Here is a 14,438-nt window from a genome sequence, read left to right on the forward strand (position 1 = left end):
ATATTTTTTCTTCTGTTAAAATAATATCATCAAGCAGAAACCAGGTTCCAGGAAAATGTATTTATCTGGATATAGTGTGGAACTTGCAATAAAGAGTACAGAATATAAAGCAGTAGATGACACACAGGTTAAAGGTATGTGCTTTTTTAATTTATTGGTATCTCATTGGAGATATGTTTGAAATGTGTTAGAATCTTCAGTTTGTACAATCTTCAGTCATTAATGTTTCGAAGGTTGTGCTTAATTTTTTTCTACAGAAGGGAATCTCAGGTATTAGGAACTAAGACATCAAAATACATGAGAACATTTGTAAAGATCTGAGCTTAGTATACAGTTTATTATCTAACCTCTAATTGTTGTTTTCTCTGGGTCTTCAAAACATAACCCAGTCTTCTTTCAGTAAGTTTAAAATTGCTTAATCTTTCTCCTTCACTTACTTCATATTTGTTGGCATCTCTCATATGCTGGTGACTACAGTATCTACCTATTAGTGTTTCAGGGGTGAGAGGTTTTTTTCTGAATTTATGTGGAAATATTTTCACAATCTTCTGTAGGAAAGATATGATGTGTCATAGCATTGGAAGCAGTGGATATTACGTGTTGAAATGAGGCATTTACCACAGAAAGTGGTAGCTATAGCATGTTGACACAGAGAAATTGCTTTGCATGGACATTTACAAGATATAAGGAAAGTTAACTCTCTTTGGTAAGGCTAAGGTTTAAAAACCTTTGAGTCATGTCAAAAAATAGTTTAACCTTTTAAAGGTAAAGAAACTGATCTCTGACATCAAATTCCAGCTGGAGATTCATGTGCTTAAAAGTCATCAGGCTTTTCAAGCATAAATTTGGTAGTAGTTGGCTGATAAGAGTTATATCTTTTCACTTAATAAAACCGAGAAATGGCTGTTTTGGGAAGTGAACTGTTTAACTATATCAATTTCATTTATATAAAAAATTTTACCATTGGATGAATCATATTTAAAAATTAATTTGGATGTTGTGAAGTTCTGTAAAGTACTAATTCTGATGCCAAAATGTGTAAATATAAATCTAATTAAGATTACATCTGGGAATGACAACTTTCTGATTGTGTGTTTCTGTTAACTGCTTTATAATTCATAAGAACGTAACAGAACAGTAACTTTCTTGGCTTATGTTGTCTACATGTGCTATGTGTTCAGGAGCAAATGAGACAAAAGAAGAGGAAGATGAGGAAGAGGAAGAGGAAAGTGATGTCCAAGGATTTCTCTTTGGCAAATTAAAGTGAGTTGATACAAGTTTTAACTAAATGTCTGCATTTTTTTCTGGAACCCGAACCAATTTTTTAATATTTTTTTTTTAATAGAAGACGTGAGATTTATGTTGGAAATTTTTTTATTGGGTGAAAATCCTGATTTTTTTTTTTGGGATGTGTCTTCTGAATGTAAAGATGCAACTGTTGTTTATTCTGTGAATTCCAATTTATTCCTTGTAGTTTTCTAATTCTCTGTGAACCTATACAGTAAACTTTTTAAAATCAAAAAAATCTGTCTGGATAGCAGTCACAAAAACTTAGAACACCATGTTTTCTTATTGGTAAGATACTTAGAATCAAAATGTTGGTTTTTAAAATGCAAATAGTTGCACAATAAACACAGATCCATGTGCTGTAGCTACATAAGGTCTTTTTAAGAAGGATAGTAGTTAATTTCATAGGAGTGAAATTTCGTGGAAGATGTGCTTATTGTAGATATCTTATTGTGGAGTTTGTGAATTTGTGTTCTGTTCCAGCAGGAACTCTTATCTCCAAGTTGCAATCTGTCAGATGAAATTGGATGTTACTCTATTGAGGGCTCCTTCCAGTCCTCACTTACAGATACATTTCATGGTTTCAGTCATCCAAAGTGCTTCCCTTTTCCTGTAACAGTTCCATGCAGGAAATCATGAATTGTTTTTAATTCAGGAAAAACACCAAGACTGTGGGTCTTCTCTAGTGTCATTCTGTCTCTTACCACTGAAAGCAAAAAGTAAACTTGTTTGTAGATAATTGTCACTAAGCTGTGAGTCTCAGAGTTCAGAGCATCTAATTCTATCTAAATTCTTGAGAGCCCATCCCCTTTCCTGCCTTTTTTAAAGTAAACAAATTGAGTTAGAAGTGCATCTAGATCTGCAGGCTCCCTTGTTTCACCTGGATATTAGAGACCTTCCACAGCAGGTCATACCAAATGCTTATGTCATATCTTTATCTGAACTTTTTACTTCTTGGATTCTGATAGGTTTAGCTATACTTAGTTTCTTGATGTTGCACTGTGACTGGTTTGTGAAGCTGTCAGATAATCCTTCAGACTTTTTGACATTGTCTCTAGACTTTTTTTTTTCTTCTCCGTTTCATACAGGAGGTGAAATAGATATTTCAGTCTGTAAATTGTCCTTCAGGTATACCCATGCCAAACGTTATAGTTTTCTCAGCTGTGAAATAGTTATGAGTGGAAGCAGAAGACATAAAATCTTTAGAAATCTAATGGAGATTGTTCAAGGATATCTTGTAGCAGGCTGAAGTGTTTGCCCTCAGAACTTCTTTACATTACCCTATTATCTTTTCAAAACAAAGAGCTAAGCTTTTGGGTACCATGCTCTTCTTCAGGTCAGACTAGTGATTTGTGTGCTCAGTAGCTTGATTTTGTCAGCAATGTTAATTTATAATAGATGTTCTCAATATTGGCTTGCCTTTATCTTTTCTAAGTAATGCCACAAACTCTGCATACAGTTACAGTCAATCTATAGTACAGTTAATATACAGTTAGGTATACATTATGCTATAATAAACAAACTACACAGTTACCTGTATTGTGTGTTGATACTGTTTAATCTTTGAGTTCATTTATTCCATCAGAATTTATGTGGTAGGTTTTGAGGCAGATCACTACAAAACAATTGAAGTCCTTGTATTTAGTAAGAATTTCCTCATGGAGAGGGTTTTTAGGCATTGGGAAAAGCTGCCTGGAGAAGTGGTTGAGTCTCCATCCCTGGGTAGATATGGCACTGGGGAACATGGTTTAATAGTGGACTTGGCAGGGCTGGGTTAATGGTCAGACTTGATGCTCTGATGATCTTAGAGGTCTGTTCCAACCTAAATGATTCTACTCTTAAGACTCTAATTAACTGATTTTTAGTCCTCAGTAATCACCTTTTCTTACCATAAATCTTTTTTTTTTTTTTTTTTAAGAATGAATTCAAGTTTTCATTCTTGGTTGCTACCCTAAAGATACAGTATTAGCTGTGAACAATATTGTGGGTAAAAGCAAACATTGATGGATGTAATTGATCCTGCCTTTGTTAAAAGGAAAATGTTTTATTGTAGACAGATATATCCTGATCTGAAAAATAACCTGAAAAAGTTTAAAAAACATCTAATTGAAACTACTAACAACATGGAACCACTGAAGGTTTGGGAGCTACAGGGTATGTATTGTATTTTTTTCTGGTCTAACACAATACTCTATTTAATTTTCCTTTGTTATGTTGATGTATTAACATTACAATAAAAGCATCTTTTAAAAAGAGACACAGTTTCATAAAAAGGCTGTATTGCATTAAGTATTTAAAAGACATGTGTTGGTATCTTCTATGCAGAAAATAAAGAAACATTGAAGTAATTTTATAAGATTTTTTTCCCAATGTGTAATCTCGGGTATTAAATTTAGTTTCAGGGGTTTTTTTTAGAGGTCAGGCAAAAGGTATGACTCTTGTGTCAGGATGAAATACATGTTAAAGACAGTTTGTTTAATTCATAAATTCTAACTTTTATCAGTGTACTGGAGTTCACATTTTTTAATGTAACATCAAATGGAAGAACATGCTTTTAAAAGCTTTCCTGAAGAAAAGGAGAACAAATCAACAAATCTGTATAAGTTGATTTCTCAACAGCTTCTGTGTTGATGACCTGCAGGACATTCTGTAGCTTGAATGAAATTATAAACCACTCTAATACAGGTCCCTAAAATGTCATGACACTTAAGTTTAGGCAACAAAATTTTTCCTGTTACATTCTTCAATTTCAGAGGGCAACCTGATCAAAAATGATTTGCCTTCATACTACTGCAATGAAGGAAGCTGAGCTTTGGTTTCTTTTTGGGACCCTGGTGTTATGGAGCTTGCTAGCAGTGTCCAATCTGATATTAGGTATTTGTGATAATTGTATTTCACTTGCAGTCTTCTTTGTGTGAACTTCAACTACTGGATTTATCTTTGTCCAGAATGAAAAACAATTGAAAAACACTGCTTTTAAGTTCTCCTGAGAAACCTACTTTGCAAGTAAATAGAAACTACTCTTTTTGACTATTTAATTTTATTTACATTATTGAATACCACTCAGTTGATGTTAAAGCAGAAGAAATGAAACTTTGATCCCTTTAACATACACATTCAAAAGCCAGTACAAGGTCTTTATTTAGTAGTGGTCTTTTCTGTGGTGTCATGGCTGTATAAATAAAACATGAAATTGGTGCTAATCCCCAAGCAACCAGTTCTTAGTGTTGAAAGTAGTTAAGCTTTGTGATGCTGTTTGTTTAGTTGTAGTGGCTGTTATTCAGGGTCTTCTTAGACAGGGGGTCTCCAGCCCCCCAGTTTTTATGGTGCACTTGTTTTGATACTCTTACTACTGACATGACAGGGTGCTTTCTTTAGTTCATTCTTAATGACTAATTATACTGGCTGAATTAATGGCTCAGCTTCTCTCTGATTTCCTTTAATTAGCTTCCAAGTAAAAATTTAACTAAATTTAAGCAAAACTACTTCAGCTATAGGGCATGCTTCTATTTATAAATGAACCTAAACACCATTCAAGAGTTGTCTTTCAAGAGCTTTTATATTTTAGATAAGTAATTAGTAAGTACATTTTCCCCAAGGTGCCTTACACTGCACTCTCAGCTGTGTCAAGGTGCTGCAAGGGTAGGTTGGTGACAGCCCCAACCAGAGATAACCAAGAATGTAAAAAGGTGTCAGTTGGCCTCAGTTTGAATATTCATACTCTAGCTGTTCAGCATAAAATGGAATTTACTAACAATTTGTGAAGGATTTTAAGCATATGCTCTTAAGTTTACCACAGGTAAGACATCACTATCTGTAGTAACAGCAGCAACTGGGTGTTGCTTCACCTGATGATAAGTTATGTGCCTGTTTAAAGGGATCTGAAACATACTTTTTAAAAGAGCAATCTCTTTTTATACTTTTTTTTATAAGTATTAAGAAATACCAAGTTAACATTCCACTCTCACCTTTCTTTGCAACCAAGGTATACTTTCTCAGGCTAAACTAAGAGTGTATGTTATTTACTTTCCTTCAGCCTTCTTTTTTTTTTTTTTAATTCCTAATTACTTTGAAAAGTTGGTGCAAAGTTTTAGTAGGCAGCATCCTCAATTATTTTCTGCCCAGCACTTTTTACAATATGTGGCATCAGCTTTCCTCAAACTCAATAATCCAAGGCTTTCAGTTTCTGCTCAGGTGTCTTAACTAGCAAATTAGGAGGAAGAAGCATCATTGCCCTGAGGTAGTTAAGCAGACTGTGTCCAAGGTACATGGAAGCACCTAGTATATTACTGTCTTACCTCATTGGTACCAAAATTGGATTTTCCCTATTCTTACATGCCAAAATATGCCACACTCAAGTTAGATGCCAGAGACAGCTAACTGAATTCCATCATTGTTTTTTTAGTGCATAGACAAATGAATTTTAAACTGTTCTGAAATCTGAAAATTTGCTTCATTCTGAGAAAAAGCATAGAGAGAAAAATGAAATCCCTTTAAAAATTGTACTGGACACTGAGGAGAACCTGATATTTGACAGATTGACCTTTCTTTCACAAGTCTCCATTTTCTTTCTCTGAAATTGCTGTTACTTTTGAAAACTGTACAATTCACGTGCTCAGTGCAACCTTCTATGTTAAATATATCTGTTTTCTGAAAATCTTGTTAAGTCCTGGAGCTGGAAAAATCTTACTCTTTACTGTAGTTCTGGTTTTCTGTGGGTTGGTTTGTATCTAGGTTTGAGTGTGAGATACCCATGTGATAACACCATAATACCATGTGACGAATGGTCTGGTTTTTTTCACTGTGTTTCTGTAAATTTAGAAATTACACGTACAATGTCTATGTTGAAGAAAGTTAAGCAGAATTCTGTAGAAAATCCTGAATTTAATATTCCAACTTTCAAGTGACCATCTTTTCAACCTTAATAATGTTACTTCTTGTTGAATCATTGATTGAAACATAAAATAAGTTAACAGTGAGAGTGTGTATATAGAACAGTTTTCTGATTGTAGGCAGTAATGATTGAGAGTGATATTTCCAGTGATCTTGTTTTTTATTTCCCCCCATGCCAGATCTTAGTTTTCAAGCAGCTGCTCGAGTTATGTCTACCCCTGTTTATGATGCTTTAAAGGTAATGAAAGACATTGCTCAGAACTTCCCAATAAGAGCCAGGTATGATACTTAAACTTGTTTTTCAGAAACTGTTTTCATGTTTGCATTTGAATTTAATGAGAGTAATACAGATTTATATCCAAATCCTGCAGTCAGATATTCATGTATGACAGCTTGCTAGATAGATCCCAGGCAATTTAATTGAGTAGAAGATGACTCCAGGGAGAGCTCATGATTGATCTCTTAAATGTTTCCTATCTGATGCAGGAGGTACCATGAAGACATGCTAATTCTTCAGGCGCTTATGGTTGAATGCGTAGTCCTTACGGATTTTACTGGATTGATATTTTCTCAGGTGGAAATTTCTGTTGAATAATTAGCAGATTCTAGTCACAGTAGGAAGAAGCAACGTTGTATTAATAAATTTCGGGGGGGATCCACACACGTTAGTTCTAAGCACAACATTGCTGTGGAGATTGGGCCCTGGCTACTGTGTGTTAGCATTCTTAGTGGGGAAGATCTGTCTTCCATAAGAGATTACTTAATAGAAGATCAAAATAAATATTAAATAAATGGATGTGGCCTTAATATTGTCTGTCCTAATATTAAAAATTGCTCTTCCTGTAAGCCAATTTTATTATAATTGAGAAATGCTTTTCTTCATACTTAATAAGTTCTTCATGTAATCTTATCAGCAATATTTGCTTGAATACTGAATTAAATGTGATGCTAAATAGGGTTCTTAACTCAGAGTGCTTTCACATTTTACCACTCTTGTTTAATTATCACAGTGTTTCATTGTCACCCCTGATTGTCTGTTAGAGAAAATCTACACTGTAATGGAAAAGCTACCATTGTAACATCTTGTTTCAAGGAAACAAAATGCCTTTTAAAATGCCTGAAGCATAATTATTATGAAGTAGTATGATATAAGTTTACGTTCAGGTTATCAATCAGAAAATTCAGCTTTCCAGTAGGAGATAGTGGAAGTGTACATAATGTTGAACTTCAAGGCAAGTTCTGTTCTTTAAAGGACAGGAAAAAGCCATTTTGAAGTATGCTAGGTGACATTTAAATAATTGATTTAAAAAGTCATTAAATTGTTACACGACAGGAGTTGAAGTGGAATGTATTTGTGGCATTAGAGAGCACAATTTACCTACTCTTCAAACGTTTTATGGGTAAAAGTATAAGAAGACTTTAAAATTATTAAAAGAGGAATCACAGTTTCTGTCCTGTATCATGTATTCTAACATGCTAATCTAGCATGTTATTTTTAATGTGAGAGATTATAGATATTTAAATAATTTAAATTTAGTAGACCTGCATTGACAACAAACTTAAATCCAAGGGGCATTGTGTGAAAACAGTGCACAGAATAGATTTCATTAATAAGGTAATCAATTAGTCAGAAGTACTAATTTGGAAAAATAAAAACTAGAATAAACAGGACATGAAAACATATTGCTTAATCACTTTAGATAGATAACTGATCATTATATTAATAGTATTTTAAGATTGTTTCAGTTTCAGACAGTTTATATATGAAAACAACTCTTTCTAATTTTGAAAATTATGCTTTGAAAAGGCTGTATAAAAATTTTAGAACTGTAGTTATGAAAATAAAAATTAAATATTATATGTTCCTTAAAAATGGAGGAGTCTCTTAGACCATAAAAAAATAATGTACCATTCCTCTGAAAGTTTCTTTCACTTTCTAATTTACAGCCTGCATTTTATGTCTCAGTATTTCCAGCTGAAAAGGTTAGTCTGAGGTAGATTTTACAAAATGTCATCAGATGTAGACAGTGTAACAACTGATATATGTCATGGCGACATTTTGATAATTCATTTTATAGGGTATTTTTCATCTTTGTTTTGTTGTATACTTCTCATATTATTGCATTCTTAAAGAACAGATAATGAAGTATTATAATGTTCTGTTACTTGCTATTTATTAATCATTCACGAATGTTAACATTATGACCATGTGAAAGGTTTCCTTTTTTCCTTCAGTACTCAGTACTATATAGCTACATACTTGTCCAGGTAAGAACAAAGATGCACAAAATTATATCATAGAGAATATTGCAACTTTAAGGTTGTATTAGAACATTTCTTCATCATGTAGAAAGATAAATACTATCCATTTACTTGCTAGAAGTAGAAAAACCTGCATAAAAGCTTTGTGAAGCTCTGAACAAATCGAACAAATGACAGAATTCAAAATGAACAGATGTCTTTCACAGGTACTTTTGTTCCCTCAGATTTGTAGGGTGTTCTTTTCCAGGACCAACCATCACACCCTCTCCGTAAAATCTTGCTAGAATCCTGCATTGTCAACTGCCATGCACAGACAAGGAGCTACTTAATAATTCCTAAGGGTGTTGCTTTCCTGTTACCAAAGCTATCAGTAAAGCTTACCTTTTGCTGATAGGTATTTTACTTCCTTGCTAAGATTGGACCAGCTTTGTATTCTCTTTTCCAGCTTTTCATTTTTTTCACATTCATGTTTTATTTTTCTGCCTAACTACTCACAGTAGGAACCATTTGGAAATGGTTGTCCTTTTTCTCTGTGCGTTTTTTTTATCAGCTGTGTGTGCAGAATGAAGGGTCACTTCTGAGAGCTACAGGACCTACTATTTATGTTGAGTTCAGCATGACAAAAATCAGCTGGTTTTATTTTCCCTAAAGTATATTTAATTCAGGACTCTCTAAAACCAAGCTTGGAAATCATACTGTTTGCTCCTAACAAGTAGTCTCTCTGACTGTCTGGAAAGCTTGAATAGTTGTTTAAAATAAACTGATTTTATGTCTTACTTCTGACATATTGTGATCAATGTGGAGTATACTAGGAAGATCTATTCTGAATCAGTTTCTTTGGGGAGGAAGTGAGGATTTATATTATTAAATAACTGCTTTATTATCCATAAGTATTGAAGTTGGCTTCATATAGGAGTATTCTCAGTTTGCTTGGTTAACTTTCAGGTTTAAGACAATTCCAGTTTTTCTTGAAGCCCCATACAATTTGCTAAAACATGTACAACCTTGTTTTGAAAAAAATGCTTGTATAGGCAACTAGCATATTTTTTTTGGCATTTATCAGGACACTCAGGTTTAGGTTTTCTTTAAATTTGGAGAGATTAATTTGCCTCTGGAAGTATTTTAAGATAGCCTGACATACAATACATTGTGGCAGAGGAAGATAAAATAGTCTTCCTGAACATTCAGAGGTAAAAAAGACAAATCAACGCATTATCTTTGAAAGGTAGAATGACTAAGGAAATTAAAATTTTGACTGTCTGTGAATGCTTAACATTTTCAAGGGTCTCAATCAGTGAATCTCTTTTTTAAGTCTCACCTAATTTTAAGTGGTCATTCTTCACATGTTTTCCTTGCCTTTATGCAGACAAATCCTTGGCTGTCTGTACTGTAATGTTGAGTAGCATAGAGTTAGTAACAGTAACTTAAAATATGCAAATATGGGTTGTATTTAAGTAATAATTTAGATGACCAAGCAGCTTACTTTTTGTATGCATGCTATTTTCCAGCAAAACAACAAAAAAAAAACCCACAAGAGAAAAGATTGAGAGTGGTAAAACATATGTTGATTATATTACTTCAACAAAACCTAGTCTGAATTTGAAGCCTGGGTTTACTAGAGTAATATGGAACAATATTTGGTTTGAAAATACAAAATTTATGACACTGCATCGCTCTTCTTTTTAAGATATAATTACAGCATTCTTCAATTACAGATGTTTTATTAAAATGCATTGGATGTTTTATTAAAATACCTATTTCACATTATTTAAAGATATTTTGAAAATGTGGTGGTTGAGTGATACAAATATTTTATTTTAACAGATCACTGACGAGAGTGACCATAGACAAGGAAATGCGAAATGAAATAGAAGAAAATCAGAAGGTTTGTTTTTATTTCAAGTAGACATTTGAGTTACTATCATATTGCTGCTTTTGGAGATTTTTATTAGTGTAGCAACTTTCACATGGTTGCTATCAGAGAAAAAGAGTTAATTGGTCTAAAAATCTGTTACTAGATAGGTAACATTTAAATGTCCAATTCAAATAGTTTACTTTCTGCTGTTCATGACACTTTTTCCCATCTCTTTTTTGGCTTTATAGAACTAGGCAAGGCCAAACAATTTTCACGGAGTGTTGTGTTGAGTCACAAATCGTGCACTATGAAAGCAAAATAGGTATCAGTTAATTTTTCTAGAGCTTTGTTGCTGAATCTAGGCCTGCTGCTTACATTATGGTCAGCACATGCTACCTTTGAGCTTTCCACACTCCAGAATCCACACTCTCAGAATCACACATGCAACCATTCTGCAAAGTGTTTCAAACATGGTAGATGGTGGTTTTATTTTTGTCCTTGAGTCACTGCATCTTTTGTTCCTTGTGTCACATGAGGAGCCATTTTTCCTGTAATTTTGACTGATCTGAGATTTATCCTGAGATGCCACTTTGTGTTTGTTGAGTTCATGATGTCTCTTGTATTCTGTGTTCGGAGGTTGGACTTTTTCTTTCAAGTTGAGTGTTATAGTTAAATGTTAGCCACCGTGCTTTTAGGACTGGTCACGTGAAATGACATCCATAGCACTGCCCTTGTCCTGATCTTCAGAACATGTATTTTTGTATGGTGTTAAGATTGACCAACCACTGTATTACTTATGGCACTCCTGTACTTCTGCAACATTTTCATGTATCATATTGCTTTGTATCCATTCAGGTCTTTTCCTCTTGCCTTGCCAAGTCTAGTATCTCCAGGGGAATGCCTTTCCAGTTTCTTCCAACCTTCCAAAACAGGGAAAGTGAACAATGTGCCTGTTGCACTGGTGCAGCCTTCTCATAAAGAGCTTGTCATCTTTACTGTAGCAAAAATATCACATAAATGTGTTAGAGCTCTGCACTATGCAAAACTAATGTAAGGCTTTCCAGTGTCTTGAGTATTTCCTGCCCAAATAGTGACAGGATCGAGTGTTAAATCCTTGTAAATGGTTAAGCAAAATATTGTGGAGGCCTTTTTCTGTCCTTTGGTGATTGCACCTGGGGCTGGTATATGGAGAAGATTTTTCACATATTTCAGCATTTCACCACCTTGACCCCTTCAGCTTTCTTGTGTGCAGAGTGCATGTTTGATTCTTGGGTTTTCACAGAGATCTTCTTAAACTGAAACTCTGTTAACACAAAAATCAAAACTAACTGCTTAATCAAAAACTACTCCTCCACCCTAAAATGCAAAAAGAAAAAAAAAAGTAAAGGTCTACCATGAATTAAATTGGTAATTAGTAAGTATAAGGATTAGGAAAAGTAACTTAAAATTTGGATTGAAATTAAGTATGTATTTAGGCAAAGCTATATATATATAAGCTGTTATGACAATGAGGGTGTAGTCAATGGACATCAAAAACAATTTGGCTTGTTCAGTGTTTCTTTTATGGGGCACAACTGAGTTGCCTAAGCCTGAATTTCTGATGTCATTTGAGATGCTACAGGTTATCCGAGAGAGCCACACAGGTCTGGCATATGTGTCCACTGAGACATCCATTCCCTTCTGCCTCACCTGTATTTTCCAGTCCAAAGATATCTTGCCCTGAAACAAATTACATTGGATATCTGTGTGGTTGGTCACATATGGTCTCATATGAGCTGAATCACTCATATGATTCCATGACTGTATTAACTACATTAAGAGGATTTTATGCACCTATCACACTGAGTTTAAATTTCCTACTGCATCCTTCATGTAGTCTAAAGGCTTACAGGCCTTTTGACAGCTGAAAACTAAAATCTGTTGAATAAAAGTAGGGAAACTTCCTGAACACTACTGCTTGAGCACAATAACTTGGAATGTGCATTCTTGAACTGCAGTACATCCATCTAGCAGCAGGAGAGATATGATCCCATGCTGTGTGTAACTGGATGATTCCCTCTCAAGATAATGAAAGTTGAATAGGAAATGCAACGGGAGGAAATAAAGGTATTGTAAGTTGAAAGACATGTGATGATTTAGGTGTAATGAATTGATACCTAACCAAGAAATAGACAAAGAACTGCTATAGAGAAAAGAAAAAAAATAAAATCTCATTAAACACAACTCACAACTTCCAGTACAATAATTTGCTGACAGTTTAGCAAGAAAATACTATATGACTATTATCAGCCTTAAATTCTAGTATGGGCTGCCTAAATACTCCATCCATCAATGTTTTTATGGCAAATTGGATGCGCTTCTGAACAATCAAATACCTAGCATCAAAATTGTGTCATGAGTCTCACCTCTTATTTATCAATGTCTATAAGTATCTGAAGGGGGGCATCAAGAGGATGGTGCCAAGCAATAGGACAAGAGGAAGCTGATGCACAGGAAGTTCCACATAAATATGATGAAGAACTTATTTGCTATGTGGGTGACCATGCACTGGAACAGATTGTCCAGAAAAGTTGTGGAGTCTTCCTCACTGGAGATATTCAAGAACCGCCTTGATGCAATCCTATGCCATGTGCTGCTCTACCATGAATCTGCTTGAGCAGGGATGTTGGACCAGGCAACCTCCTCTGTGGTCCCTTCCAACCTGACACATCCAGTGATTCAGCTCAGATCTTTTTCTACTGCAGTACTGAAGAATTTGACAAACTTTTAATCCCATTTCAATACCCAGTGAATTATAATTTTTTCATTATTCTTGCATTCATTTTAGTTAGTGTTTTTATGACCTACATCAGCCAGTTACAGTCTTTCTCAGTATCTATGTATACATGAGTGTCTGGGCTTATGACAGTAAGCTTTCAGTAGTGATAAGAGATCTCATATCCTAAATGCTGATTTTGGTGCTTCAGTGAGAGGGCTGTTCTAGCTGATCTTACAAGATCTGTGTAAGAGCCCTGAAGGATACTGGGAAGACTGCTGGAGGCTGTAATCATCTTTATATTTATTGTTCACTGCTTGAGTCCAGTGGCATTGAGAGGGATTGCTCTGTGGTCAGAGCACTTGATAGCACAATGCTGTTATTAACCCTTAGTCCAAGTTCGATTTTTTAAGTACAGGAAAATTCCAGGTATACCTAGGACTGGCTGGTGCTGAGGAGGCTCATGGCTGTGTGCCTGGCTGTTTCAGTTTGTCTTTTCTGCCTGTTTTGTTTGTGTCTCAGGATCAAACTGTGTAGGTAAAATGATTGGAAGTGTTACCTGCTGCAAGGGCACTTGGTATTGTCAGGCACTTGTGAATTTTGGCTGCTTAGAAGGGATGTGTCAAGTGAGACCTTGGGAGAGCATGTAATTGAAGCTGTAGTAGGAAAAATGTAAATGTCAGACACCAGCCAGTACTTCTAGTTGGTTTTTAATGTTTGCATGAGATTTCACAAAGGTAAATACAAAGTCCGACACTTGGACTGGAGTAATCCAAAGCAGCAATTAGTTGTAAGAAAGATAGAAGTCCTTCTTCTGTACCAATTTCTGGGACATACAAAAAAAGGAAAAAAATCTGTAATTTACGTGAGTATAGGATTGGGAATAAAGTGGGATTTATAAGTTAGGAAACTAATAAATTATCTCTTTTCAGTTTGTTTTTTTTTTCCTACAGGAAACTTACTGCCATGCATTTACAGTCCTCGTTTTTGAAAGCCCCCTGACATCCATTTTTTAGGTGCCTACAAAAATTTTCATGAATGATAATAACTACCTTTAATTCGGTGAGAAAATAGGCATTTTGGCAAAAAGGTTTTTACAGAGATAACATGGAAACCAGGGAAAAGCATTTCACTATGACACCTAGTACAAAGAATCCAATCACAAAAGCATTACAACAGATTACTAGGACTAGCAAGCGTTGCTATGGAGTAGGAAACCTATGTTACACCCAGCAAACACAAACTCCATACAACTTAAGTGAAATACCCACAACTTAAATGAAATACAGAAAATAGTTGTTTAAGTTGCCCGCAAGAGTAAAGGAAGGGATATTAAGAGAAGAAAGACTAAGGAGAGGAGAGAAAAATATAGTTACTACTAAGAAG

General features: G+C 34.7%; 1 protein-coding gene across 4 annotated transcripts in view; it reads left to right on the forward strand.

Moving 5' to 3' along the window:
- UGGT2 (UDP-glucose glycoprotein glucosyltransferase 2) overlaps window positions 1-14,438 on the forward strand; it is an 86,248-nt gene that overhangs the window by 17,449 nt on the left and 54,361 nt on the right. For 3 of the 4 annotated variants that reach the window (XR_003527962.1, XM_027645275.1, XM_027645300.1), the window contains exons 6-11: window positions 38-134; window positions 1,182-1,263; window positions 3,341-3,441; window positions 6,360-6,459; window positions 8,128-8,163; window positions 10,267-10,327. Coding sequence is in view for 3 of the 4 variants with exons in the window: in XM_027645275.1 (XP_027501076.1) it covers window positions 38-134; window positions 1,182-1,263; window positions 3,341-3,441; window positions 6,360-6,459; window positions 8,128-8,163; window positions 10,267-10,327 (477 nt within the window). In the remaining variant the exon portion in view is untranslated. The remainder of the gene's footprint in view (window positions 1-37; window positions 135-1,181; window positions 1,264-3,340; window positions 3,442-6,359; window positions 6,460-8,127; window positions 8,164-10,266; window positions 10,328-14,438) is intronic. The other variant, XM_027645286.1, reaches the window with a different exon arrangement.

This window comes from Corapipo altera, unplaced genomic scaffold (assembly GCF_003945725.1).
Source record: "Corapipo altera isolate COAL_440 unplaced genomic scaffold, ASM394572v1 0, whole genome shotgun sequence".
In the NCBI taxonomy this organism is placed as follows: Eukaryota; Metazoa; Chordata; class Aves; order Passeriformes; family Pipridae; genus Corapipo; species Corapipo altera.